The sequence below is a fragment of the Daphnia pulex genome, chromosome 11 (assembly GCF_021134715.1).
Source record: "Daphnia pulex isolate KAP4 chromosome 11, ASM2113471v1".
NCBI classification, from domain to species: domain Eukaryota; kingdom Metazoa; phylum Arthropoda; class Branchiopoda; order Diplostraca; family Daphniidae; genus Daphnia; species Daphnia pulex.
Window position 1 is genome coordinate 4,090,832 of NC_060027.1, and position 27,309 is coordinate 4,118,140.

The 27,309-nt window shown below is 38.9% G+C and overlaps 5 protein-coding genes and 1 non-coding gene across 19 annotated transcripts in view; 4 read left to right on the forward strand and 2 right to left on the reverse strand.

Moving 5' to 3' along the window:
* Window positions 1–27,195, forward strand: part of LOC124208296 (aminopeptidase N-like) — a 97,517-nt gene extending 70,322 nt beyond the window's left edge. Inside the window, exons 1-11 of one of the 6 annotated variants that reach the window (XR_006880401.1) lie at window positions 21,255–21,541; window positions 21,640–21,748; window positions 21,858–22,070; window positions 22,136–22,392; window positions 22,482–22,575; window positions 22,659–22,786; window positions 22,865–23,231; window positions 26,187–26,407; window positions 26,482–26,851; window positions 26,930–27,014; window positions 27,090–27,195. The gene's annotated coding sequence lies outside the window, so the exon portion shown is untranslated. Of the gene's footprint in view, window positions 1–21,254; window positions 21,542–21,639; window positions 21,749–21,857; window positions 22,071–22,135; window positions 22,393–22,481; window positions 22,576–22,658; window positions 22,787–22,864; window positions 23,232–26,186; window positions 26,408–26,481; window positions 26,852–26,929; window positions 27,015–27,089 lie in introns of those variants that run through there. The other 5 variants (XR_006880405.1, XR_006880402.1, XR_006880404.1 and 2 more) reach the window with 5 other exon arrangements.
* On the reverse strand, window positions 178–1,711 carry LOC124208294. The gene is made up of 4 exons (XM_046606071.1): window positions 1,376–1,711; window positions 1,106–1,298; window positions 981–1,025; window positions 178–918 (listed from the first exon to the last, which is right to left on the reverse strand). Exons 1-4 carry the CDS (start codon window positions 1,388–1,390, stop codon window positions 491–493), a joined length of 681 nt encoding a protein of 226 aa, XP_046462027.1. The 5' UTR covers window positions 1,391–1,711; the 3' UTR covers window positions 178–490.
* Window positions 909–13,302, forward strand: LOC124208279. Of its 3 annotated transcripts, none has more exons than XM_046606045.1 (20): window positions 909–1,042; window positions 4,630–4,752; window positions 4,830–5,000; window positions 5,078–5,331; window positions 5,406–5,853; window positions 5,932–6,305; window positions 6,363–6,527; window positions 6,618–6,850; window positions 6,929–8,121; window positions 8,179–8,334; window positions 8,400–8,641; window positions 8,769–9,157; window positions 9,924–10,186; window positions 10,263–10,433; window positions 10,532–10,782; window positions 10,857–11,111; window positions 11,783–12,032; window positions 12,134–12,307; window positions 12,414–12,643; window positions 12,721–13,302. In XM_046606045.1, the coding sequence occupies exons 9-17, from the start codon at window positions 8,008–8,010 to the stop codon at window positions 11,802–11,804; spliced, it is 1,863 nt and encodes a 620-aa protein (XP_046462001.1). In that variant the 5' UTR covers window positions 909–1,042; window positions 4,630–4,752; window positions 4,830–5,000; window positions 5,078–5,331; window positions 5,406–5,853; window positions 5,932–6,305; window positions 6,363–6,527; window positions 6,618–6,850; window positions 6,929–8,007; the 3' UTR covers window positions 11,805–12,032; window positions 12,134–12,307; window positions 12,414–12,643; window positions 12,721–13,302. The 3 variants fall into 3 exon arrangements, with proteins under 3 accessions (XP_046462001.1, XP_046462002.1, XP_046462000.1); XM_046606046.1 differs by having other exon boundaries at window positions 12,150–12,307; XM_046606044.1 differs by having other exon boundaries at window positions 9,924–9,997; window positions 10,064–10,186; window positions 10,857–12,643.
* Window positions 14,382–18,574, forward strand: LOC124208287. Of its 7 annotated transcripts, XM_046606056.1 has the most exons (7): window positions 14,382–14,569; window positions 14,734–14,829; window positions 15,040–15,151; window positions 17,402–17,520; window positions 17,580–17,726; window positions 17,802–18,037; window positions 18,121–18,574. In XM_046606056.1, exons 4-7 carry the CDS (start codon window positions 17,434–17,436, stop codon window positions 18,554–18,556), a joined length of 906 nt encoding a protein of 301 aa, XP_046462012.1. In that variant the 5' UTR covers window positions 14,382–14,569; window positions 14,734–14,829; window positions 15,040–15,151; window positions 17,402–17,433; the 3' UTR covers window positions 18,557–18,574. The 7 variants fall into 7 exon arrangements, with proteins under 7 accessions (XP_046462012.1, XP_046462015.1, XP_046462013.1 ...); XM_046606059.1 differs by lacking the exons at window positions 14,382–14,569; window positions 14,734–14,829; window positions 15,040–15,151 and adding an exon at window positions 16,838–16,977 and having other exon boundaries at window positions 17,415–17,520; XM_046606057.1 differs by lacking the exons at window positions 14,382–14,569; window positions 14,734–14,829; window positions 15,040–15,151 and adding an exon at window positions 16,843–16,977 and having other exon boundaries at window positions 17,345–17,520.
* Window positions 16,444–16,515, forward strand: Trnat-ugu. The gene has a single exon. It is a non-coding gene; the product is annotated as a tRNA-Thr (tRNA).
* On the reverse strand, window positions 18,618–20,223 carry LOC124208298 (ras-related protein ced-10-like). The gene is made up of 6 exons (XM_046606077.1): window positions 20,027–20,223; window positions 19,660–19,803; window positions 19,461–19,575; window positions 19,286–19,403; window positions 19,174–19,220; window positions 18,618–19,103 (listed from the first exon to the last, which is right to left on the reverse strand). Exons 2-6 carry the CDS (start codon window positions 19,779–19,781, stop codon window positions 18,945–18,947), a joined length of 561 nt encoding a protein of 186 aa, XP_046462033.1. The 5' UTR covers window positions 19,782–19,803; window positions 20,027–20,223; the 3' UTR covers window positions 18,618–18,944.
* Window positions 27,196–27,309: the final 114 nt, after the last annotated feature.

The window sequence follows — 27,309 nt, forward strand, 5'->3', positions numbered from 1 at the left end:
AATACGCGCGTGCTGGGTTGTGAACTGGGAAAATGATATGTACACGCAGCCATATGGTTAACCGTTGTACCCGTTGGATATCACCACGTGAATCGCTCGTGTCCTTCCACTTGCTCGACCATCGTCGAGGACTGCTGATGCAATTGATTTTTTTATTTCAAAAGACTTGCAATAATGTTGGCCATGAAAATCCACAGTAATTTTATTGATATTTTTCACTGCAGCGCGCATTATTTGAAAAGGCAAGCAGTTTATGGTACATAATACAAAGGCAGTATAGATTCAAAAACGATTGATCATTTAAAATAATCAAACGTTTTTCACAATAATCGACACCATGTGAATTTTTATGCGATTTAAAAAAAATAACACATAAGGGTATCTGTTAAATGCAATATAATTGAGATGCAAATCCTTGGGAGGTCCTCTTTTATTTAATTTCCAGGCATATTTTTTTTAAATTTATTTTCAGCTTACCGGAATTTTCTTTTTAAATGATCCGTCCGCCGAAAATCGGAAAACTGAGAGATGGGAACGCCTGGTCCGGAATTCCGTCTTCATTGGCGTCAACACTCTGGAATTGAAGATCCTGTTGGGTGAACTGCTTGCGGATGGGCTGCTGCTGCTGGCGAACGATGACGGCTGGTGACGTCCGGATAAAAGTGGGCTGCTGGAAGAACTGACCTATCTTCTGCTGCTGCGGGATCACTACTGGAACCGAAGCCGGCGAGAGAATCGAAACGGCCTGTCCCTGAACTTTGTCTGGCATACCGTCTTCGTCGTCATCGACACTTGAGTACTGGAAGTCCAGCGCTTTCTGTTCAGGTGTGGAGATGGAACGGACGATTGGAATAGGAACCAAAGCCCCACTGGGAACGAATCCCACGGAACTACCAGCTTCTTTGCCAGCTACGTACTCTATATAAAATCAACCCTTTTGATTATATTACCTATTTGTTTTTAATTATCAGGATCTTTACCGAGGACGTGGGATTTGCCTTCCAGATCGATGTAGCCGTAACGTCCTGTGACAAACGTAAAGGTAAGATTTATTGAATTAAATCATAAGATTCAAATTGGGGTGCGTGGAGAAATTCGAACTAGCCTTTGGTGAAACCGGTAGTGTCCTTGGTTTCCACACGGAAGGATCCATCTCCACCTTCGTAACCGAACGTATAGGATCCATCGTCATTGAGCTGATTAATTTGTTTCAAAATTGGCACGATCTTCTTGGGCTCCCTCGCCGGCAAAGTAGCCGGTGCGGCCAAAACGGACGCAATCACGGCCAGCGCTAAACACTGTCGAATCGTTTTTACAATTCAATCCATCCGCACTAGACGTACAAGAAATCCGTAATGTTATCAGAGGAACTTACCCAAAAGCTCATCATTTTGTTTTTCCCGGGGAGATTCGTTGGAATTCAATGGAAATTGCAGGAGATATGCAAGAAGACTGACCACCATCGTAGCCGACCGGCTCCGCATTTATACCCGTCCGTCGTTTGGGAAAAGGACAGGTGGAGGACTGTTCAAGGGAGGGAGGTCCGATGAAGGAACAAAGGAGGGTTGATCTCTCATCATCACCTGTTCCTCTCACGCCTTCAGCATCAAAACCCGACCGAGTCACGGTCACGAGAGCCATTAACTGCGTAAAATAACGCAATAAGAGCTAGCGGAGGACCTGTCGAAGTGAATAAGGCCGGGCGGGTTAGACGGGAAAAGACATACCAGACGTCCCGAAACAACTTTCTCTTTTTTTTTTCTTTTCCGAGAACGCGCCGCTGTCCGTATTGTATATCTTGGGAAAGAAGAAGAGATGCCCCTCCCAGACGTCAGCTGTTTGTACTTAAAGAAATCTTCTTTTTGGCTTTTATTTTCTTTTTTTTCTTTTTGAGCATTTTGATGATCCAGTTGAACTGGTGGAAAAAAAGGGAACCGACCCGTCCGGGTTATTACATGGTCGAACGAGCCAGAAAGAAAAAGGAAAAGGGAGAGCTCATTTGAATTTTACACATTGGCGTGAAGATGTAGATAAGGAAGGATATTAAGTTTCCTTTTCGAATTCGTTGGAGCTCAAAATGGTGATGGAATTGTTTTTACTAAGCTTGTTTACAGGTTTTATATGTTTGACTGAATGTAAACCATCAGAGTGCTGTGGAGTGAAAGGAGGTATAACAATCTGTGAACGGTTTAGATTCTTCTTTCTTTAAAAGGTTATTCGGACGAGGACGGCGAGTTTATTTCCCCTATAATATGTTTAGTAGCTATGCCATCATCTTCGTTTTTGTACGGCACACTTTATTGTGTAGGAAAATATCCTTTTTGTAATTCATTTCTGGGGTAATGGTGGTCAAATTATTCGATTGCGGTTATACTTGTTATTGGGTTACTACTTATTAAATGTAGGTCGCGACGGTGACTCAGTGAAAGTGGATCGACAGACTGAGATCTTGATTGTCGGAAGATTCACCGTCGAAGGAATTCTGGAACAATCAACAGCCGTGAATACCCGTGGGGCGTTTCCCAAACCCGTTTGATATTATTACTTTGACGAGCCGATTTTTACGGGAGAAATTCGATGGCGTTCGTATAACAGCTTCTATGTAACGATATTTATCTTGGCCCATTTAGACGTGCAATCCGGTGCTGTGTGCCCGCAAGTGCGCATCATCTCCATTTCAGGATAGGAAGGATGCATCTCGCCCCATCCATTTTTTCGTCTCCAGTGGAAAGGTGACAAGGCCCTGCGCTTTCTCATATGCATCCGAAATAGTTATGGGTTGAACCAAACACATCAGCGGGAAAAAAAAAGACAAAAGTGCCGTTTTGATTGGGTGCCAGACGAGTCGAATTGGACAATCGAGCCAAAGTCTAAAGAGTAGAATAATACGGCGCTTTTATACTTCGTCGCACCAGCTCAGAGGATCAGGAGGGAAATCCATTATCGTTGTCCGCTGTGTTGGAGATAGATGTACATATTATTTTACGGTCTTCTCCCATGTTGAACGATGGCCATTGCCCATTGGGTGGAGATTTCTTCAAGCGAATCGAGGCCAAGCGATAAGAAAGACAGGGAAAAGACCCTATTGTTTGAGATTGTTTGAATTCTTTTAGGAAGAAGACTGATTTGTCCAAGCGCATCTGCATTAGATGACGATAGCTCTTAAATAAGGATCGAATAGGCGCATCATTCCACTCCAAATTTGGAATCATTTCTTTATTCAATTTATTATTTCCATTCGTTCACCATTCAGTATTTGTTAGAGCAGTGTCACTCGGGATTCCATTTTTCGTGTAATAAACTTCTTTCAGATCAGTATCAAAGAGATGGACTGCAGTCGAGTGCTCAATCCGATCGGAGATTATCTAGGAAAGTAAACATCGAGACACTTTTAAAAACAAAATTATAGTGATATGCTTTTGTTTATTTTCTTCTTTTTGGCTATCTGAAGCAAAATCGTTTGGACAGTATTCCTGGCACGATTTGTGCAGTCGGCAACGAGCCAGTCGAGAGTACATGGATTTTTTGGAGAAAAGCGAAAGGAGGTTTCTAAAAAATAAAGCGTTGCTGGGTGGACGCAAACTGAACATTCCGAACGTCAACTTTTATAGCTACTAGATTTTTCACTCATTTTGGGCACGGCATAGACATCTGTGAATCGAGCAAGGTAAATAATAATTTGTCATCCTTGGCCATGGGATTCATCATTCTTACGTGAAAGCTATATAGTGTCCAGCAGCTTTTTCAGACCTGTACTGTTTTATATAGTCGATTCCGACGCGCATTGAATCTAAACAAGCCATCTTTTTGATCCCGTCCGCGTGCCGAAAAGGGCGCGTGTTTACGCAATGACGAGCGTGTTTTTCTTGCAGGAAAGCGATTGTTTTACAGTTTGGAAAAGATTCAAGAGCCCTTTTTTTTATCCCCTTTCATAATGAACTTTGCGATACAAATATTTTTGAGTTAGAGAGTTGATTCGAATACTGACGATTTTTTAAAGCGAATTTATTAGGTTAAGCTCCGGGGTTTTATAATTATTAAAATGCAACTTTTTTATGGGCGCTTATTCCTTTTCTATCCTTTTCTGAAGCTGTTCGACGATTCTTCTTTTTCTTTAATGGCCGTAGGCTTCCTGGAGAACAAGGGCTTCATTATTTTGATATGTTCACACTACATCACTGCCACAATGTGTTACAACTTTAGTTTATTTGAATTATTTGATTTTTCCAAAAATGGATTTTTGTTTTTTCGTTAAATCAAGGCCTTATCGGATGAGAATTTTTCTTTCATCGAATCAACTCGCATTTTCCCATCCCTAAATCATTATATTGGTAAAAGTAAAACCATAGCCCGGGACAAATTCGAATCCATGTCTTTGCATAATAAGATCTGACATGGCAACAGTCGATTCATAGGACGGGACGATTTTATGTGATCTCGCAGATAAGATAGCGGTTCACAGTTCACGTTACACACCATAGAGGCAGACATCTGGAGCATTGTTACATCACCGTGTTCAGCTATCGCTTTGGCACATGCATTCATTTTTCTAAAGGAGTAACGCAAGGTTGTTACAAGATATTACGTATCGAATATTTTTTTTTATTTCTTTTAATCTACACCATGCAGAACTTGGCGATGGAGCAGCAACGACGTCCAGATGAAAAAGACCACATGTTGACATTAGCAACGAGAAAATGCTTGTTTCGTTTGTTGTCGTTTCTTGACAGTCAACTGCCGGATTTTTCTGCGGTAATTTCTTACTAAAGGCATTATCGTGTTAGCGTTTAAAATTGCCGACTTCTTCTCGTTGTTGAAATGTTATTCAGATTCATTCCTTTGTGCATGCGGCTCTAATTACAGCCAATCCATCTTATCAAGTTTACTTTCGGCAGCAGCGATTTTCGACTACACCGTCGACCGATTTGGAAGAGGATGACTATTCCCTTATAATCGGAATTAGACTAGAACATTTTATGGATGCTAATCAGCAATTGAAGGTAAAGTGTAAACATATTTGATATTTATTTATCGTCATTTCGCTGAGAGAATTACTGATGAGTTTATAATATTTCAGAAATTTTGGAATTTGACTCCATGGACATTGGATGATGAAAAGCACGAAAGGGAAATGGCCAGCGCTTTTGAGGAACTTGATATGATCGACTGGAACTCGGATATTTTTGCCATGCGCTACAGGCATCATACTCCGCCCCCTGCTGTAACGAATTTTCTTATCGAGAAACAAGGACCAGGATTAGAAAACAAACGCAATTACCCATGCAATCAATATTATTTGCCTAAGGAGGATGCCTTGAGTATTAAAACCGGGTAATTCTAAATTTAAAAAGCCAATATTTATCGTGAAAATATTTTCCAAATCATCCTTTCAAATTTTTTTTTAGTGAAATAGACGGCGTCTACGTCAAGAGCCTAGAACGATGTAATGCACAGACGGTTTATGATCATTGGCCTTACAGAGGACATGCAACTATAGACAATGTTTCCGACGAAATTGAGCAACTACCTTCGGCTGGCGTCTTTTTGAAAGAGAACGACCAACTGGTGTCGTGGATAACTTGCCATCCACCCAACGGAATGAGTCGACTTCACACGCTGGGGGAACACCGTCATCGAGGATATGCAGGTCTCGTAACCAAGTATCTTTCAAAGCGAGTTGCCCAGTCCGGTTTGGTTCCATTTGTCAACATCGTTGTTGAAAACGAAGCGTCACACAAGTTTTTCGAGAGTGTGGGATTCAAACTGCTCAGCCCTATCCACATTAGGATAACATCTCACGATTCCTAACGACATTATTCCAGCTGTACTTCATAGTTTTACGAAATAAAAATGGTGGATTTTTATTTGGCAATTGGAAATAGATGTATAGTCTTAGTATAAATCCTAATCCTTTTAGTCCTAAAAGTTTAGAGAAACTGGAAAGATATTTCCTTCCTTTAGCCAAGTTCTCCTTCCGGCGAGCTCCAGTTCTCAGAATGGTAATAACGACCCCTGCTCTAAAGTTCATTTCTCAATGTCCGCTATACGTTTAGGCACAGCTGTCTACCAGAGCTTTCGACTAGTGGTGGAGGGATCAATATCTCACATCTGGAGCAAAGTGTTTTATGCGTTTCTGTCAGTCGGTCACTTCTTTAGTGGTCGTAAAGTGAGGAATTCAGTTAAAAGTTTAATCGATGGAGAAGAAATCAAATCCTCTGGAAGGCGATCAGTTGCAGTTGGCAAACAGAAAATGTTTGCTTCAATTGCTGTCGTTTCTTGACAGCAAACTGCCAGAGTCTTGTGCGGTAAGTAATCGCTTAATAATTTGTTTTTCTCTTATTTTAAAGTGATACATTTGTAAGGTTCATTCGCTGGTGAATGCGGCAGTTTCAACAGAAAATCCTGCATATCGCGTCTATTTTCGACGACAACATGTTTCAACCACCTCGACGTCTTTGGAGGACGAATTTTCTTTAGTTGTCGCGATTGGGATGGAGCGTTTTATCAACTCGAGACAAGAAACCAAGGTTGATCTATAGTGATAAAATAATTGTGTGTTGTTTAAATGTTTAGGTAGATTTCCAGGCTAATCTGAAATCTTTATTGTTTCATTTTAGAAAAGCTGGTTTTTGTCTGCGTGGACTAACGAGGATGACGGAATGCTAGCGGATGCTTATGAGGCCATTGATATAATAGACTGGAGCTTAGATATTGTTGTCATGCACCATAAGAACCATGCACCACACCCTACAATTAGTCATTTTATTGCTAGTAAACAAACAATGGGTCATTGTTATCCGTGTGATCAGTACGTTTTATCTAGGAAGAACGCCGTACATCTCCACATCAGGTATTTTTTAAATTTAATTTTTACTGAAAGACATCATATTTAAACTATTGTTTTGTGCGTGTCTTTGTTTTTCTGTAGGGAAATGGACGGAGTTTACGTTAAAAGCTTGGAACGTTGTCACGCCCAAACTGTTTATGATTACTGGCCCTACAACGAAGGCACCACAGTGGAGAATGTTGCCAAGGAAATCGAAGAGCTTCCTTCGGCTGGAGTGTTTTTGACAGACAACGATAAACTGGTGTCTTGGATGATGAGCCATCCGCCCAATGGAATGAGTCGACTTCACACGTTACAAGAATACCGCCGGCAAGGATACGCAGCTCTGGTAACTCGGTTCCTTTCTAAACGAGTAGCGCAGTGTGGATTCGTTCCGTTTGTCAATGTCGATACAGAAAACGTAGTTTCGCGAACGTTTTTTGAAAATATGACATTCAAATTGTTTCGGCCTGTTCACGTTGGAGTTACAGAACCAAGTCAAATACTCTGAACTTGAAATCCTCAAATTTTTTAACCTTACCATTTTTAGCTATTTAATTATTATGCGCTCAGATTTTTTTCCTGTGATTTTCTGTGGAACTGGTTATTGGATAGCTTGGACTTCTTGGTTACCATGATCCTTCCAAAAATGTCAATGTTGTTTTTAAATTTTATTCTAGAGATGAGCGCCAAGACGTACGGTTTTGTGCCACGTAGGTCTTATAAAATGTCGTACGAAATTTTTACAATTTTCTAAGAAGATAGGGTCATAGATTAGATGGAATTTAACCTGTATAAACATAAATTTCTTGGTAAAAAAAATACTGATAACATTTTCATAATAAAATTTAAGCGTTCTCAACATTTTCGTGAACTGGCAACAGAATGGGCGGTCCAAGGTCCTTCCCGTCTCGCCCCACTGGTTTTATCACTCCCGTTATTGTGTATAAGTATAACAAGCCAAAGGTCGATTCTCAAGTTTGGTTTTAACTTGTTTTTTAAAGAAAGATACAACAAGAATCTTATCAGGGAGCAATGCTCTTTAATCTCCATGTGAATTATTTAAAAAAGTAATCCTACTGTAGGGAATTTTGTGTAGACTTGTTGTGTTTAGTTTTTCGGTCACTAGACTCTTGATTCTGAGAAAGAAAGGAAATACATTCCGTTCCTGCTGTTAAAATATGGAGCAGCAAAGTCAGGCGAAAAACGACGACGGATTTTTGACGTTGGCAACTAGAAAATGTTTGTTTCGTTTGTTATCTTTTCTGGACAGCCGACTACCGGAATACTCTGCGGTAATTTATTTTTTAATTCAATTGTGCTTGGAACTTATATAGTTTTGTTTGTTTCAGATTCATTCCTTCGTATGTGCAGCGCTCTTAACAGCAAATCCGTCCTCCCATGTTTATTTCAGAAAAACTTCGAGTGCGTCTGGAGATGAGGAAAACTACTCGCTAATCATCGGACTTGGTGTCGAATGTTTTGTCCAACCCAATCAGCAAACTAAAGTAAGAAAAACAAATTTTAAAACTCAACGACAAATGTTTAAGCAATTTTTGTTTGTTTTTTAAAGAAATGCTGGACTGTTACTGCGTGGACTGACGATGACGAGAAGCTGGCCAGTGCTTACGAGGCCATTAATATAATAGACTGGAATACGGATGCTGTTATCATGCACTATAAATTCCACGCGCCACATCCAGCCATTGATAATTTAGTCAAAAATAAACACGGAGAAGGAAAGGATAACAAATTTTGTTATCCAGGCGACCAGTATTTTATGCCTGTGAAGGACGCATTAAATTTCCAAATAAGGTATTTCAGAGACACTTGATGACGTAATATTGGGTCGACATTTCGAACAATATTACTCAAAATAAAGTTCGTGGGAATAGTTAAAATGTTACGACTGAATAAAATAATGAATGAATTTTCTTTTTAGCGAAATAGATGGTGTCTACGTCAAGAGCTTGGAACGATGCCACGCACAAATAGTTTACGACTATTGGCCCTACAGAGAAAGTACCACGGTCGAAAATATAACCAAGGAAATCGAGCTGCTACCTTCGGCTGGCGTCTTTCTGAAAGGGAACGACCAACTTGTATCGTGGATGATGTGCCATCCGCCCAATGGAATGAGTAGACTCCACACGTTGGAAGAACACCGCCGTCGAGGATATGCAGTACTGGTGACGCAATATCTGTCAAAACGGGTGGCCCAGTGTGGCTTTGTCCCGTTTGCCAACATCGTTATCGAAAACACTGCCTCGTACAAATTTTTTGAAAGTATGAAATTCAAACATCTCCGTCCAATACACGTACAGTATAGTAGTAAGTAAAAATTACATTATCTCTCATCTCCTATTTTTTAATACTCCATTCCCCGTCACCAAAAAATGCCCCCTCAACGTAGAGTTCCCTTCAGAGTAAAAATTTGAAATCTTTAAATTGACAGCTCTTTTTTTTACAGATAATGACGTACAAATAAGAGTAAATGTTAGCAACTGTTACAGTTTAGAAAAGATTCAAGAGCCCTTTTTCCCCCATTCATAATGAACTTTGCGATACAAATATTTTTTATTTTGAGAGTTGATTCGAATACTGACGATTTTTAAAGCGATTTTATTAGGGTAAACTCCGGGGTTTTATAATTATTTAGATAACTTTTTTATGAGCGCTTATACTTTTTCTATCCTTTTCTGAAGCTGTTCGACGATTCTTTTTTTTTCTTTAATCCTGGAGAACAAGGGCTTCATTATTTTGATATGTTCACACTACATCACTGCCACAATGTGTTACTGTACAACTTTAGTTTATTTGAATTATTTGATTCTTCCAAATATGGATTTTTGTTATTTCGTTAAATCAAGGCCTTAGGATGAGATATATTTTTCTTTCATCGAATCAACTCGTATTTTCCCATCCCTAAATCATTGTATTGGTAAAACAATATAGCCCGGGAAGAAATTCGGATCCATGTCTGTGCATAAAAAGATCTGACATGGTAACAGTCGATTCATGGGCGTCGTGGTTTTACGGGATCTCGCAGATGAGTGGTCCACAGTTCACGTAACTTACGTTTTTTGGAGCATTGCAGGAGCATTGTTACAACAAGTTTTTCACCACCGCGTTCAGCTATCGCTTTGGCGAATGCATTCATTTTCTGGAGGAGTAACGCAAGATTTTGAGACAAGATATAACGTGTCGGATAAGTTTCTTTCAATCAATTTAATGCAGAACTTGGCGATGGAGCAGCAACGACGTCCAGATGAAAAGGACCAAATGTTGACGTTAGCAACGAGAAAATGCTTGTTTCGTTTGTTGTCGTTCCTTGACAGTCGACTACCGGATTCTTCTGCGGTAATTTTTACTAAAGGCATTATCGTGTTAGCATTTAAAATTGCCGACTTTTTATCGCTATTAAAATGTTTTTCAGATTCATTCCTTTGTGCATGCGGCTCTAATTACAGCCAATCCATCTTATCAAGTTTACTTTCGGCAGCAGCGATTTTCGACTACCTCGCCGACCGATTTGGAAGAGGATGACTATTCCCTTATAATCGGAATTAGACTAGAACATTGTATGGATGCCAATCAGCAATTGAAGGTAAAGTGTAAACATATTTTAATTTGCTTATATCTTAATATGCACTCATAATTCAGTGTATGAAAGCATAGTTACTGATGGATTTATAATTTATTCAGAAATTTTGGAATTTAACTGCATGGACATTGGATAATGAAAAACACGAAAGGGAAATGGCCAGCGCTTTTGAGGAGCTTAATATGATCGACTGGAACTTGGATGTTTTTACAATGCGCTACAAGCATCATACTCCGCCTCCCGCCATAATGAATTTTCTTATCGAGAAACAAGGACCAGGATTAGAAAACAAACGCAATATCCCATGCAATCAATATTATTTGCCTAAGGAGGATGCCCTAAGTAATATCAAGTAATTTTAAATTGAACTTCAATATCGTCAAAATTTTCCGCAGTGCCGTCATCTCAATTTTTCAATTCGTTTAGGGAAATAGAAGGCGTCTACGTCAAGAGTCTGGAACGATGTCATGCACAGACAGTTTATGATCATTGGCCTTACAAAGGGCATACAACTCTAGAATATGTTTCAGAGGAAATTGAGCAGCTTCCTTCGGCTGGCGTCTTTTTTAAAGGGAGCGACCAACTGGTGTCGTTGATGATGTGCTCTCCACCCAACGGAATGAGTCGAATTTACACGCTGGAAGAATACCGTCATCGAGGATATGCAGCTCTCGTAACCAAGTATCTTTCAAAGCGAGTTGCCCAGTCTGGTTTGGTTCCATTTGTCAACATCCATATTGAAAACCAAGCGTCGCACAAGTTTTTCGAGAGTGTGGGATTCAAACTGCTTGGCCCTATTCACCTTAGGGTGACATTTCACGATTCCTAACGAAATTGGCGCTGGGGTTTGTTACTGTGGTGGGGTTTGGGTCTAAAAGTAATTACCTGCGGGTTTCGTGCCAATTTTTACTTTTTCTTGAGAATGGGTGGGCTAAGTGAAACTTGTTGAGACGAGTTTTTTTTATCCCGTCCACTGGCCCCACCCCCTAAATGATGGGTAGTCAAAGTGTCGTCCGCTTTGGTTTCGTTCCAGTCGTTAAGTTTCAGAATTAAAAAAGAACTTGTAACTAAAAAGTTTTATTACTGCTAGTAAATCTTTTTTAATAGCAATTTTGAAGTCAATACCCTATTTCCAGCTGTACTTAATAGTTTACCAAAATAAAATTGGTGGATTTAATTTAATTACCTCGGCTATTTTGTGTGACACTGCCAAAAGGCATGATTTTTTTTAAGTTTTAGGACTTAGGAGTTCAGTACCCTCGGAAGATTACACGTTTAAGCTATATAGCGCTTGCATCATGATGCCTGATAATTTTAATAGTGATCCATAGTTCATTTTACTGTTTACTTAGGCCGCTATTTCGTGAGCGCTAAAAAAAGGCGATGATACAACTTGATCTTCACTCCCCTGTGGTCCCCAAAGCAGGCCAAAGCTGCACGTAAACGTTGACTCTCTGGTGGACTTTCGTTTGAGATTATCTTGTAGTCATGGAGAAGAAAATTGAACATCCACGCGATGACAAGAAGGTTCAATTAGCATCCAGAAAATGCTTGTTCCGTTTATTGTCTTTTCTGGACCGAAAACTTCCGGAGACTTGTGCTGTAATTTAATCGCATTTTAACTTGCCTATGTCTATTCTGAGTTATTACGAAATATTTTAAACTTTTATTCAGATTTACGAAATATTTTAACTTTTATTCAGATTCATTCGTTCGTAGGTGCAGCTCTATCAACGGCCAATCCATCTTATCTCGTCTATTTTAGACGGCAAGATATGACTAATACCGCATACATTTCTTCGGAAGACGAAGAAGACTACTCCGTAATTGTCGGAGTTGCGAAAGAAAACTATTTAGGATCCAATGAAGAAATTAAGGTAAGGAAAAATTATTGTTCCGTATTGTACAAAACCGACTGTTTCAGAAAAGTTGTTTAAAATTTGTATTTGTTTGTAATTATATTATTTTCACTAAATATTACAGAAATGCTGGACTATGACCGCATGGACCGATAGTGATGAAAATCTGGCCGGAGCATACGAAGCCATTGATGAGATCGACTGGAGGGACGATGTTATTGTCATCCACTATAAGCATCACACACTTCACCAAGGACTTGAAAATTTTCTAGATAGAGAAAGAGTACAAGGCCATTGCTATCCGTGTGATCAATATGTTTTACCAACGAAAGATGCCTTCAATCTTCAAATTGGGTAAGTTTCTTCGAGATTTTCTTAAAAATATGAACTTGGAAAAAAACAAATGCCCATCATTTTCTTATCTTTAACAGTGAGATTCACGGAGTTTACGTTAAAAGCTTGGAACGCTGTCATGCCCAATTGGTTTACGATCAGTGGCCGTACAGAGCGGGCAGCACGGTTGAGAATGTTGCCAAAGAAATTGAAGAGCTTCCTTCGGCTGGAGTGTTTTTGAAAGACAACGATAAACTGGTGTCGTGGATGATGTACCATCTGCCTAACGGAATGAGTCGACTTCACACGTTACAAGAATACCGCCGACGAGGATATGCAGCACTGGTGACGCAATATCTTTCGAAACGAGTAGCGCAGTGTGGATTTGTTCCCTTTGTCAACGTTCATCTTGAAAATATTGCTTCTTATACGCTTTTTACTTCGACGATGGGATTCCGGAGGCTCTGCTATGGTCACTGTTATGTTACATCTAACTATCCTTCTTAATCGCCCAGATTTAAATGTATGTGCATAGACGACTGAAAGTTTTGAACTTGTGTTCTTCCACTTAAGCGCCAGCATAAAATTAATGGTAGGCCTTTACAGAAAAGGCGCTGTTTGCTGTAATTGTACGAGATGTGAATTTAAAGGGAAAAAAACCGGTTCAATGTTTGTGTAAACATCTGTCTATATACGGTAGCCTAACTTCAGGGTAACTTAGTTTTTTTCCTCTCTAATCAGTCTACCGCTTATTTATACACTCTACAATCCCAGTTCCTCACTGAACTGGCAACGGTTCAAGGTTCACTTATTCTCAACGGCCGACGCCGACCATAACTTTAAACAAATAAGAACTAAAATAGGAAATGCATCTTCACGTACAGTTTTCACGTGATATTAGGAGGTATTCTGTATTCACAGGCATCAATCTTAAATTTAACCTTAAATTTCATTTAAAATTAGAATTAGAGGTGTGATGTAGACGGAAGGAGGGAAACTCGCGCGCCCAGCAAAGAAATCGAATTTCCTTTTAGAGCAAACTTTTATTGGATTCTGCGCATTCTTCTACTGTCTTTTTAAGGATGCATAAAATTGTCTCAAACAGGGAAAAATGCATCAACAATTGGACAGTAAAATCTTGAAGAAAAAAAAACGATTGCGTAACTGGAATTCTAGAAGGGACATTCTTGATGGAAGTGGGTTAAGAAGAGACATTCGCTTTTATGAGGACGATGTAATATTTCAAATAAGGAAATTAAATATCAGCAGTAGTTTTCACAAATGCAAAAGGTCTTACATCCTATCTATACAGCAAACACGCAACAGTATATGAAGCTTTGTGAATGAAAAGAAAAAGTTCTTGAGCTTTTTGAATTACGATTTTCTACTATTATGACTGATGGAAAAGGAAGATTTTCCGAACAACTCGAGATTGTTTGAACGATGTCCTTCAACATCCTCGACATTCTCTTTGACATTCTTGATTAACGACTCATCAACCTTTGTTTGTACCAGCGCTATCTTCTCTGCATTTCTTTTACGATGGGGTTGTACCTTTTGTCATAAATCAACGCAGGATTTATTTAATTTTTTTTCCTACACTCGAGATGATGTTTTTTTTATTATTACTATTTAGCGCAGATATACCCACGGTATTTTCAAATGGAATATATTTAAACGAAATATGGTCGATTTTTAATTTCTATCGATATCTTAATCAGGACTAATCACTAATTATTTAGTGTCGTCTGCTTTTTTGTTTATACAAGTTTCGAAAAAGAGCAGCTCGAAATCAACATAAGATTACAAAAAAGAAACGAAACGACCAATAATTTTTTCTGGAAACGTGGCTAGCACTGAAAATAGCCAAGCAAATAAAATTACGAAAATGTGGTCGCGTCTCTTGATAGAATGGCTTAATACACACTCCATGCTGCTGTTTGGCAGGTAATTAAAACAAAGAATGCAAATAGAATGATTATAGGGGCTTAAACAGGAGAGAAATCTTGTTCCAAATTTGTGAAATGTCAGTTCCTGACTGCATTTTTCATGTATTGCCCTGTCGATGCATGGCAGTTTGTTTGCACTATGTAACCTTTTCCTTTTTACAGATTTGATGCCGGAGCCAGCCATCACAACAACAAGAAATGCAAGATTTTTTTTTCTGATACATTTACCTATCAGGAATCTCACTCGTCACTTCTTGGGTAATTATTTCTGTTACTTTAATTAACCTGTGACCTGATAGATATTATATTATGATGCATGACTTGCACAAATGCATTGAATTGCATGGAAACCTTAAATTATCCTGTTTATTAAGAATTAGGGTTTAGCTACTGTCTCATTTTCAACTTTTCAGTAGTTGTTTCTGTAAATATTTTTGTAACCGAGTTTTTATTTTTTTTTTTATTTAGATAAACAGCAGACCTTCTTTCCCGATTCACGAGGACCGACTTCTCCTATCTGGTGGATTAAACTATTCTGTGGATACTTTTGGATGCCTGGCCGTATTTCCCAGGCTTAGAGGTAGGAAAAATTTATCTCTATTCTTCCTTCTTGACTATTTAGTGGCGTTGATTATCAATTGTTACATAGTACGGAATACGATTATTCCTAAGCTAGGCCTTTTGACTGGAACTTGTTTTCCCTTGCGTTTTTATTGACTCAGTAAGGGGTTCATTAAACAACTTATTTGCAGAACGACTGCAGATTAGGCCCGGTTTTGTACCTCACAACCTTGTCTGTGGGCAAACTCGAAAATATTTTTAACTCTAAACACAAATTCTTATGACCAAGAGAGAACTGCCGTCACACCCGCACCTCCTTGTTTAACCTGGATGGACCTCGATTTAATTTTTCTAAATAACTAAGCGCGAATTTTGAGTGACACGATCTTGTCTAACGTGAACGTATCTACCGTATTCTGGCATTCCTTTGCAGGGTTTTTATTGTTCCGAACAGCCGCTCTTTCGAAAGGTCGGCTAATTTAAAGACAGAAAGGGAAAATGACGTCATCACGTCTCTTTCATATTACGAAAGGGTCTTTTTTCTAGTTGAGTCTACCGAGTTAACTTTTTCTATATGATGTTTATGTATTCGCCTAAAAGCTATCTCGCTGTAATAAAAAAATCTTTAACGGCATGATTATGTCGCTTGTATGAAAGGTATGCAGATTTTTGGCAAGCCATTACCGCTTATGGGCTACAGTATACAACGCTAATAAAGTGAAGGGAAATGAAAGTCTGAACAATTTCTTTGCTTTGTCGAGTTGGTAACACTTCATTCTGCTCCATTTTGACGCCAACGATTGCCGAATATGTTTCCCTAAATGATGTGATTGGCCGAGGAAAATGTTGTAGGACGGGTTGTAAACGGCGTTGAAAGAAATTACGAGGGCCTGTTAGTATTAACACCAACACACTTATTGGGAGGCTTTTACAACGCGTGTCTCTCACAAGCCCACACGCATAACTTACCTCGGCATAATTCATGTACTCGTTTTGGTATGTGAACTAGCTTCGCAACCGCTCTACTAAATATAATGGGGAATATGGATGAGTGTGAGTTACATATTGCATTCCATTGAATTTCATCTTAAATATATCATAAGTGTGAAAATTTATTATTTACCTGGTTCGGTGCAAAGTTCGCTACGGATTAATTTTTTTTCTTAATTAGTTTATCATCGATGTAACTTTGAAAGTGCAAAGGAATTGATGAAGAGATTTGAGAGAGTGAATGTTTTTAATACGTGCAGTAGCCGATTGTCATTTACTATTTGTCTGTGATTTCAATGTTTTTCTGCCAGGTGCAAACAAGCCTCTTTAGCTCAGTGGTAGAGCGCTGGTCTTGTAAACCAGCGGTCGAGAGTTCAATCCTCTCAGGAGGCAGATTTTTTCACTTTGTCCAAACATTAGAATCAATCTCAAATCATATTAATGTGATGCATTGAAAGAATTAATGAAAATCTCGTAATTGAGAATTTTAAAAAATTTGAAAAATTATTAAAATTATGATGTAATCCCATACGATACGATATACAGCATTTCAACGTGTACACGTATGTGTTTTTGTATATTACACGTACCTATCTATGTAAGGGTCTGACAGGTTTCCGATATTAACAAAAGGTGGCACAAGCGGAAGCGCGGCAAATTTGAAAAGTCTGACTAGTGCCCAGTTTCCGTCTGTTTTATATGCTTACGCACGGCTATGTAGGATTTGGATTGTTGGTATTCTACTTAGTTACAGTTTTTCTAATGCTCCAGAGGTAAAAAAATTTGCTCCGCAGAGCTGTTTCTGAATTTCGCGAATTCTGGGAACTCAATTTTCTCTTTTTACAAGCAGCACAGGTGAAAAGAAAAGAAAGTTTGTTCACCAATATTATCTTAAAGCACTCCTTTTCCTGTTGGTGTGTATTGTACAAGGCCAGCCACTGACGTATGCACTAGTTTCAATGTACTGCTATGCAGCTGGTAATGTGTCAGCTGCGGGGCAAGGTAGTGTAGCTCACCTTCGTTTTCCTAGGTACTACGAGTCAACCCAAAAAGATGCAAATTAATATTGTTAGCATTAACTCGCTTTCACCTTGCTTTCAGCCTTTCACCGAACTTTTGTAATGCAAATGATCCAACCATATTCCTTTTCGAAGCGCGGAAGGGATGGAATTTTGTTTTTTAATACCGGTATCTTATTAGCTTTCTCTCTGTACTTTACCAGCTTTCTACGTCCCTTATCAAGAAAGCTAAGGTCTAAAGTCGCCAATCGGTAAACTAGGTACTTGTTTCAGACTGGACCGCGGTGTAATCATGGCAGGGTCGGTGACACTAGCTTCCCGATCAGATCTGTTCTGTCTTCTCTCTTTCTTGGATTCTCGACTGCCAGCACACTGCGAAGTATTAACGTCATTAATAATTTTAAGGCGATGAAAAATCTTAATTTATGGAATTCGCAGGTTCAAATGGTGGTCAAGGCTGCGCTATTGGCTGCCAATACTTCCTATCAGGTTTTCTTTCTCCACGAATCCCCTTCGAACGACACATATTCAGCGATTGTAGCCATCAAGAAAGAAAATGTGATTAGCCAAACTCAACAGAATCAGGTGGAACTTGGATAAAGGATAAAGTTATTACAGTTGCCACGCTAGCTAAATATCTAAAACAAAAATTACTCATAGAAAATCTGGAACTTGGCCGAATGGAGCATTGACGAAAACGCTCTGCTTCGCGTTTACGAAGCAATCGACATTGACTGGAAAAGAGATTTAGTATTCGCCTTTAACAAGCATCACAATCCTCACGAGAAAATTCTCAAGTTTCTCAAGGATCGAGATCGTCTTGCTGAGCACCGCATCTACTCTGCCGGACGCTATGTTCTCGACATACCCGAAGCTTTGAAACTCCAGACGACGAGGTTTTATACCGAGAAAGATTATTTTAAAAATTATGGCGATCCTCTTGTAGCTTAAATAATTATGGCCGGTCGTTTCATTTCAGCTTGCCAGATGAGGTATACGTGAAAAGTTTGGAACGTCATCATGCTCCGCTGATTTACGAGCACTGGACGGCGTTCAAACACACGACGACCGTGGACGACATAGCCGACGAAATTGATCTGTTACCTTCAGCTGGTCTTTTCTTGAAGGATAACGACGAGCTTGTTTCTTGGATTATGGGCCACGCTCCGATGGGCATGAGTCGTCTTTTCACGATGGACGGACACCGCCGTAAAGGTTATGCCACGCTGGTGACACTTTACATGTCCAAGCGAATGGCCCAGTCAGGCTTTCTCCCGTTCGTCAACATTGTCGTCGGCAACACGGCTTCCACCAAGTTCTTCGAAGGTTTGGGTTTCCGTTTTGTCCGTCCTCTCAACGCCATACTTACTAAACCGCCGAGCACCGACCAAACCGCAACATCTGCTACAAATTGATTCTAGCTTTTGAAGGGGGGCAATATTGGGACTGTCATTTTTGATTTTTATCAATTTCAAATTTTGGGCCGTTAAATGTATAGGTACTGAAATACTGTGAAACACGCAGTTTGTAGAATACAGAGTTATTATAGACGCGCAAACTGTAAACTTTTATTAAATTGTACAGCAGGGCTTGTACGATATTATTTTAACGAAAGAAATGTCAAGCGTATACGGTAAGCGATTACGCAAATCGAAACAATTAAACAGGCAATTTGGTGATTCTAGTATTAAACCAGTATTATCGTCTGAAACTTACGAAAACCTCTTTGAGCAATCAAGCTCATTGATTACTTTTTAAGACAAAACTGGGTCTATCAGTGTGATAGTAGTCATTTGTTCTTTGTTATAGAAGACTACACTTAATTAACGTAACCTTGGGTTTATCTAGTGCCACCCGAACAGCCTCTCGGAAGACCGCTCTTAAATTCTCTCCCGTCTTGACCGAGCACTCGACAAAAGCGCTCATGTATTTGCTGATTGCTGCCCCTTCGGCGTAGGAGACCTTGAATGGAAGGGATATTATACTGTTGACTGTGCTGTGACCACAACAAAAAGAAATAGAATATTCATACATAGTTTGCATCGGCATCTTTTTTGTTCCGCTTATCTTTCTTTGTTGCTATAAATATTGGAGTAAATGGTTATTCAATCACATAGGGCTCGTTTTGATGTTGTTACACATACCGACTAGAACGATGGGCGTGTGAGGACAATGAAGCTTCAACTCGGGAATCCATTTTGATGAGATATTTTCAAAAGACTGTCGATTATCAATCGCGTAACAAAGCAGAAACACGTCCGTCTTTGATAAAAGAAATAATTATAGACCTAATCATCAAATCTTACGTAGCCAAATTACATTGGGATAGGAGAGAATGCGCAACTCGTCGCAGCCTGTGGGGTTGGTAGTGTACGATACAGATAAATGGTAAATAATCCCATCCACTTCAATTAATTTTGAAAAATTATCAAATCTGAAAAAAAAAATAAGGCAAGCATTATTTAGAAATCGCCATCAAGAATAGATCGCATTATATTGTGAAGTAAATATAACTCACAAAGTTGGCTCATGTTCTAAAGGTATTTTTCTGAAACTCTCCTTGAACTTGGTGAAAATGCAATTTTTCCCCACTTCATTATCACCCACGACAACTACCTTCAAAAGGCGATCTCGATTCATATTAGTGTGCGATGCCGAGTTGCTGTAATAGTATAATGTCAAGACAAAATTAATTTTCTGTTACTGTTTGACAAATGTTAAAATCTTGGTTGAAATTTCATCCGAATAATCTTTATTCTTGCATAAAAGTGAATCAAAACAATTTCAACAATTTTAGTTTGCCGTTAAAAACTTGATCTGAATTAGACTGGATTTATGCAAAAAGTTCACATAAAGAAATGCAAATAAGATCTGTTTTGGAGTACCTATTAAATCAGACGACTTTCAACATACAAGTTCCGGTTGGGTAGTTTTTGTATCCGTATGTACTTTCACTTCAAGCTGTGGACACCATGAATTAAATATATAAATAGCGTATTATGAAAGAGTTAATTGCTTTCAAATTCACTATATGCCGTAACGATAACACGGTTTCCAAGTGAGTTGTCTACTTCCCATGCAACAAAGCAATTGTGAACCATACATTAAAAAAAAAAAAAAGCCAGATAGTAAATAACAGGGTCGAGGTTAACCAGTTTTAAAATAATTAGCCGACAATTCCAATATCTTTTATCTCATTTTACGGTTTTCCTTCCGCTTTTCGTCATGGAATTAACGACAAACAGCTCACATGAATCAGACTCCAATGTGCGTACAATGCTAATACTAATAACGCAAAGCCGCTTTGCCGCTTCCATCCAGGAACTCAAACGTTATGCGAACGAATGCTTCCTTCTACGGAATGCGGAATTTATGTTATAAAATGTTTCAAGGGTGTAGACTATTTTATTTTTTTTTGTAAGTGCGCCCCGCGATGCTCGACATGATGTAGCCATGCAGTGCAAAGCCCATTGTACTGTACATCATTTGAACTAAACCTTAAGTCCTTACTAACTCCTTAATGAAAAGGATATTTTCGTTTGTAGATTTAATATAATGTAATTATTTTTATTTTTCCAAAATTTTATAGGTCTTAATGCTATTTTGATTTTTTAAATGAAAAAAAAATCGCAAATAGCACGCAGCTAGCTAACAATGGTTATCGCTTGCGAGTGTGTGTCTGTACATCAGACTGTCAGTTGTCGCGTAACAGACGATACGCTAACTAACATCAACAATTTGATCAGTCTAAATAACGGCTATTATTATTTCTCTCAAGCTTTCCACAGCCTCACACCATCTTAATGGAGACGCACACAGTATAGGCCTACAGCCTTGGCAAACTGGCAAACGAATTGGCCCGCGAATTGGCGCACGTAGCATAATTTTACATGAAAGAACAAGTCTAGCTGGTAAATCAATTTTCTACTGTGTTCGGTAGCCTAGGTGAAATTATGGATTTTATTTGTCATCCCTTTTTGCATAGAACCCGACCAGCCGAGAGATTTGAGAGCCTGTTCCGGCCTGTTCCAATTCCATTTCTGAAAGCCTTATAAAATGGAAACTGCCTCTTAATCCACTGGGATCGGTGTACGACACTTTACACCTAATATACCATACAGATGATGGCTTGTCATGATCACGATCCCGTCAGGACCTTAGGTTGTAGGATAGGACCTTATGATTGACCAGGATAGGACCTTATGTTGGTACAACGGACGCTATGACATCCGCTCGTACCTAAAGAGTTTGCTTCCTCTCGGTAAATCCGGTACACAATACAATGAAGTGTCGATTATGAACACTAGATGGCGATTGATGTTGTTGATCTCTTCATGGCGAACGAATGTCAAAAGTTATGATTTGTCCTAGCTGTGTTCGAGTTTTCGTTGCTGTTGCAGGTATTCACCAAACATATTCAACTTCAATTTGATATGCAAGCAAGTCTTCTGTAGTGATTACCATAGTTTATTACACATGCCTGTAATTAAATTCTTAGATATTGAGTGTATGTTCTGCTGCTTCAGCAGGCCATATTTGTGGATTATACCAGTTTTCACAACAAGTTTCTACATGTCTGGTATTATTCACAACCTCAGTGTAGATTTGTATGTATATTTTTCTCAGTTACCAACACTTCTAAAGTGTTTATTGTTGATAGTTTTAGTAATACATTATTTCTTCCATTCACGGCATTTTCCACCTCCAAATGAAAAGCATGCAACCAACTTCCAGCAGCAGCGGCTGTTGAAATGGAGCTTGTGCAGACTTACAGTTCCACATCATACTTCATTGTGTCATTTGCCTATGTTGGTGTCCATGCAGTGTTGAACAGTTGGGCAAAATAGTAGATGTTGCATGATGACTGTCAGGCATATTTTATCGGCTGAATGTTGTCGTCTCTTGCTAGCTACATGTACCGGCGTTGAGGTAATGCTCGATGCACAGTCTCATTTAATTATTAACTTGTAATTAAATCTCCGTTCTCGTTTCAGTTCAATAGTTCACCGCCGTTTCATTGACGTGAAACTGAGGAGAGGTTGCTGAACTTCAAACATTGACTTTCAATCATGCGCTTTTCAAGTTTTGTGAGTATATCTTAAGACCAGTGCTTCAAATACTGAGTTTTGAGAAAGAGTGACAAATAGATTGCCTGTTGATTGTGTCACTTATTTTGTCAGTTATGGCTTATTGCGGTTTGCTGTCAAAAGTTAAGCTATCTTTTCTTCGAAAATTACCAATGAATTCATAGGTGAACTCGAGTGATTTCGTCTGTAACTTGTCGGTGATGTTCTATTCCGTGTATATGTTGAATAACCTTAATGTTTTTCATCAACTTAGAGTCGAGGAAACGTGAAAGTGGTGCAGCCTATACCATCAACTATTTTGTTCAAAATCACTGTATTCTGCTGAATGTTCCATCGGAATTATACAGGTAACAACCAACACTAGCTTTATATTTCTGAAACATATATTACACATCACATCACGACATATATTCTTCTCATCTTTTATTAGGATTCATCACAATTATCTGCTGTTTGTATTGGACTTGCTCGTTCACCAACCCTGGCATGTACCAAGCTCTCATTCCATCTTCTAGAATACTTTGGATAACTGATCATCACTGATCAGTGGTTTCATGTGTAAGTTCACTTGTCTTTATTGCAGTCTAATATGTATTTAAAGTATTGATCTGCGCTTACACCTATCAAATGTTTAAGAGGCAATTTCGTTGTAATACTGACAACTATTTAATGAGAACAACAACAACAACAACTATTGACCGGAAGACGTCCATCCAGGAGTCCATCCGGTTTTGGCATTGGAACGACGGACTGGCAAAGACCCACCCCGAGATGATCGTTGCCTTGAGCACTCCGCCCAACACCAACTTTATCCCTGCCATTGGGCGTCTTATTCCTCACGTCGGAGCGGCTCCGTTCCTCACGCCGTCTGCCCCCACGTCATCTTCTCTCTGCAGCCCATCGCTGCAGTTAACCGCAACAAGTTCCTTTCTGCTGTTCTCCGCCTGATCCTCAATGCCAGACCACCGAGATCCGTATCGCCACCGTCTCCACCATGTTCCACGTAAGTCCCAATCCAATCGAATCATAATAACATTAGTACATTGTTTTACTATCAACTACGCCGATTCCAAGCAATCCTTGCATGAAGCCTATTTGAACGTCGCTCGTGATGCCGTAAGAGCTCTGTTTTTACACCCGTTTCTCATTGTGTTCGCATTTAACGGATAAATGCATCAAAACCTGACTGGTATCTTTAAGTATTTAAGTCCTTTAAGTCATCCTGTTCTCACCACTCGAAATGGCTCTCCATCTCTGGTTTCCGATTTTGACTTTCGATTAGCAGAAGAGCTACTACGAAATGTAAATGGAACAAGAAGAAATATGCGGACATTTTTTTTTTCGCGGCTATGCGTCGCGAAGAAAGGAATTGTAGTATTTGCTTCTAAATCGGATATTTTTAAAGCTAACCAGGCCTCACCAAGCATTTAGTTGTTGAGAAGTAGTTTTGATAGAGTGTTGGATTAAGTTGAAAAATAATTCACGTTTGTTGTCTTTTTCTGGTCCCTCCTCCGTTTTCCCTCAATTAAGATACCCAAATTTAAGTAACTTGATCCATCCTGTGATTCACGGTGCTTATAGCTTTGAATGCAATCAGTAGTTTCCCAGAAAATGGAATGGGGGAAGGGTGTTTCATGTTGGAATTTACCCCTCTCACAAAAAAAAAAGGTTCAGAGTGGTTCGGTTATATGTTATTCTGCGATATCGAAAACTAACAGATAAACTTTCTTAAATTGTATTTTCATATTAGGTATCTGATTTAGGTAGTCAAGGAATATTCAATTATAAAATGTGTAAAAGAACTAAGTTGAAAGGAATTGTGTTTTAGTGTAAATGAGATCAAATTGATAAAAAGCACTAGCTTAAAAAATTAGGTACTCATAGACGCCGATGGGTTAGTGGATAAGGCATCGGCGTCGGCGTTTATCAGGATCTGGTCGCCAGGGTGGCTGATACTGGTTGGAACTCACGGTGACGGCTTCAGGGGGGGTTGGCGGTTAAAAGCGGGATCGAACTGCTACTTGGCAACCTTCGGCATAAGAAACTCGATCCGTTGCATGCAGATTGTTCCTCAGACCCAATTCGATAACGTTTTGTTAGAATTTTCAATATTTCATTTCGTTTTGAATAAAGACGGCAAATATGGGATGCGTCGTCACCTTAGAATCATGTCACTGGTTCAAAACTTTGCACATGCAAAACTTTTTTCCAACACAGATTTCCATTTTGCTGTTTAAATCGATTACTTTTCCGCTTAGGATATGAAAAACATTATGTTGTAATTGTTTCAGAAAGTAGAAACTCATTTTGACGCGAGAAAAGATAGCTACTGAAAGCTACACAGTACACACGACACAAGCCCTTCCAATTAATTAATCAATCGCGCTCATTATGGATTTTAAGTTTTTAACTTAATCAGCGCATTATTAAAATGCGTAAAATAATTTCGATTTTCAAATTAAGGCTTGGGGGAAAGTTGTATAATTGAGATAAAATTGAAAGAAAGAAAGAATAGCTTAAAAATATTAGTAGTAGTAGTATAGACGCCGATGGGTTAGTGGATAAGGCATCGGCGTCGGCGTTCTTTGATTTGGTCGCCAGGGTGGCTGTTACTGGTTGGAACTCACGGTGCGAAGGCTTCAGGGGGGGTTGAAAGTTAAAAGTGGGTTGGAGCTGCTACTTGGCAACCTTCGGCATAAGAAACCCGATCCGTTGTATGCAGATTGTTCCATACTTAGACCAAATCCGACAACGTTTTGTTAAAATTTTCAATGTTTCCTTTTGTTTTGAATAAAAGACGACAAATGCGGGATACGTCGTCATATAACAATCAAAGTCAGCGGTTCAAAACTTAAAATATGAAAAAAAATTGTTTAACTCAGATTTCTATTTTGCAATTTATTTTAGATTTCTTTCCTGTTTAAGATTCGAAAAAACGTTGTTGTAATTGTTTCGTTACGTAGAAACTCATTATGGTGCGAGAGAAGATAGTTGCTGAAGCTACCCAATAGCCCTAATCGCGCAATAGCACAATTCCAATTAATTAATCAAGTTCGTCGTAATTTCAAGTTTAATTTATTTGGCGCATTTTTAAAATTCCTTGAATAATTTCGATTTTTTAAATGAAGGCTTAAGTAAAATAGTATGATTGAGATAAAGTTTTTAAAAATACTAGCTTGAAAAATAAGATAACTTTGGGCGCCGATAGCCTAATGGTTAAGGCGTCGGCGCCTACGTTGTCGGATCTGGTCGCCAGGGTGGCAGATACTGGTTCGGAACTCACGGTCACGGCTTTGGGAGAGGTCGGCTGCTGCTGTTAGTTTAGGATAGGGTGTTAGGTTAAGGTATAGGTTAGGGGTTATAGGTCCTCATCAAAGCCTGAACCGTTGCATGCAGACTATTCCTCAACAGACCCATCTGATAACGTTTTGTTAATATTTTCAATAATTTCTTTTGTTTTGAATAAAAGATGCGAGATACGTCTTCACCTTACAATCATGTCAGTGGTTCAAAACTTTGCACATGCAAAATATTTTTTTCCAACGCAGATTTCTATTTTGCCGTATTTTTCTATTAAAATTTGATTTCTTTTCTGTTTAGGAGTTGAAATAAACATAGTTTTGATTGTTTGCTGACCTAGAAACTCATTTTGACGCGACAAAAGATAGCTGCTGAATAGAAGCTACATCAAGATTCAAGCTACAGGCAAGCCCTTCCAATTGATCAATCACGTTTGGATTTTAAGTTTAATTTATTTAGCACATTTTTAAATTTCGTTAAATAATTTTTATTTTTTAAATTAAGACGATTAAGACTTAAAGAAAATAGTATAAAATTTGAGATAAAATTGATTGAAATATTTATTAGATCAAGATTCCAATTTTTCGTGTTGTTACGGCTTACTTTATTCATCAGACTTGGTCAAATATTTGTTTTTATTTGTTTGTCTCGCAATCAGTGTTGGTTCCACGTCGGGCACCCTTTCTACAACCAGCAGTACGATGACAAGCAGCACTTCGAGAAGTCTTTTACAAAGTTGAAAACTACTTCGGCGCAAGTAATACCAACAACCACGTTGGTAAGCTGAGTAAAAATCAGGAAAGACGACTCGATAATATCCAGGCGTTCAATCATGACTATAATCATCAAGGGCTCAAGGCGTTGATGTCAGTAATTGAGGTAAACCAAGAAGAAGATAACCAGCCATCACATTCAAAATTTCATGATAACTTAAGTTTGATTTCAAATCATAGACCAGGTGGGGAATCAATACTTGAGAGACTACACAAAAAAGAAATAAAAGATGGATGATGCCAAATGCTTGGGTTGGCCGCCCATATTCAAGTAATCGTCAATCTGATGCCCTTTGAACCAATATACGTAAGTGAAGAAGAAGCAGCAACAGCTGCCCTATCTTTAAAAGTGATCTCCAGTTTAATACAGCTGCCGAAATGGTCAGACACGGTACGAACTTAATTCGCCCGTTTAGTGTCACTAATTTGCCATTATTTGTTTGAACGCTTGCAAAGCATCGGACTCCAACATCCCCACAATTAACCGACACAATTAACCGAAATTCGGACGCTATATTCTTGCCGGAAGGGACAACAGATATTCTACCGGGTAAAATTTCATTGGAACTATTTATGGCTTAAATTTATTCCCTATTTTTATTAAAATGCCAAAATTTTTCCATTCCAGGTTCGCCATCTCTCATATCGGTCTATTACAGCGGTAATCAACACTCAAGTACAACGGCGTATACAAGATTGTTCCTCGTCCAACGGTACGTAATCGATCTGGCTTATCTCATGTTTATTCTATCTTAAATGCTACATTAAGTTTTTTTTTGTATTTTAAGACCAGTCCTTCAAAAACTGAGTTTTGAAACGTGTCAAACAGATGGCGTGTTGATTGTGTCAGTTATGGGCTTATCGCTTATGGCGGTTTGCTGTCAAAACTTAAGCTATCTTTTTCTTCGAAAATTACCAAGGAATTCATGGGTAAATTCGAGTGATTTCGTCTGTAGCTTGTCGGTGATGTGTTCTATTCCGTGTACATGTTGGATAACCTTATTGTTT

Bases quoted from the DNA above. Each gene is read 5' to 3' on its own strand.
- LOC124208279 (XM_046606044.1), top strand. From the start codon at position 8,008: ATGGAGCAGCAAAGTCAGGCGAAAAACGACGACGGATTTTTGACGTTG. The intron at 8,122-8,178 runs GTAATTTATTTT...TGTTTGTTTCAG, and splicing joins GACTACCGGAATACTCTGCG to ATTCATTCCTTCGTATGTGC. The intron at 10,434-10,531 runs GTAAAGTGTAAA...TAATTTATTCAG, and splicing joins ATGCCAATCAGCAATTGAAG to AAATTTTGGAATTTAACTGC.
- LOC124208294 (XM_046606071.1), bottom strand. The intron at 1,026-1,105 runs GCTAGTTCGAAT...CGTTTGTCACAG, and splicing joins CACTACCGGTTTCACCAAAG to GACGTTACGGCTACATCGAT. The intron at 919-980 runs GTAAAGATCCTG...GATTTTATATAG, and splicing joins AGGCAAATCCCACGTCCTCG to AGTACGTAGCTGGCAAAGAA.
- LOC124208298 (XM_046606077.1), bottom strand. From the start codon at position 19,781: ATGAATCGAGATCGCCTTTTGAAGGTAGTTGTCGTGGGTGATAATGAA. The intron at 19,404-19,460 runs GTAATTTGGCTA...CTTTTATCAAAG, and splicing joins GCATTCTCTCCTATCCCAAT to ACGGACGTGTTTCTGCTTTG. The intron at 19,104-19,173 runs GTATGAATATTC...CTTCCATTCAAG, and splicing joins AAGATGCCGATGCAAACTAT to GTCTCCTACGCCGAAGGGGC.
- LOC124208287 (XM_046606055.1), top strand. From the start codon at position 17,082: ATGTACTGCTATGCAGCTGGTAATGTGTCAGCTGCGGGGCAAG. The intron at 17,521-17,579 runs GTATTAACGTCA...TGGAATTCGCAG, and splicing joins GACTGCCAGCACACTGCGAA to GTTCAAATGGTGGTCAAGGC. The intron at 18,038-18,120 runs GTTTTATACCGA...GTTTCATTTCAG, and splicing joins TTGAAACTCCAGACGACGAG to CTTGCCAGATGAGGTATACG.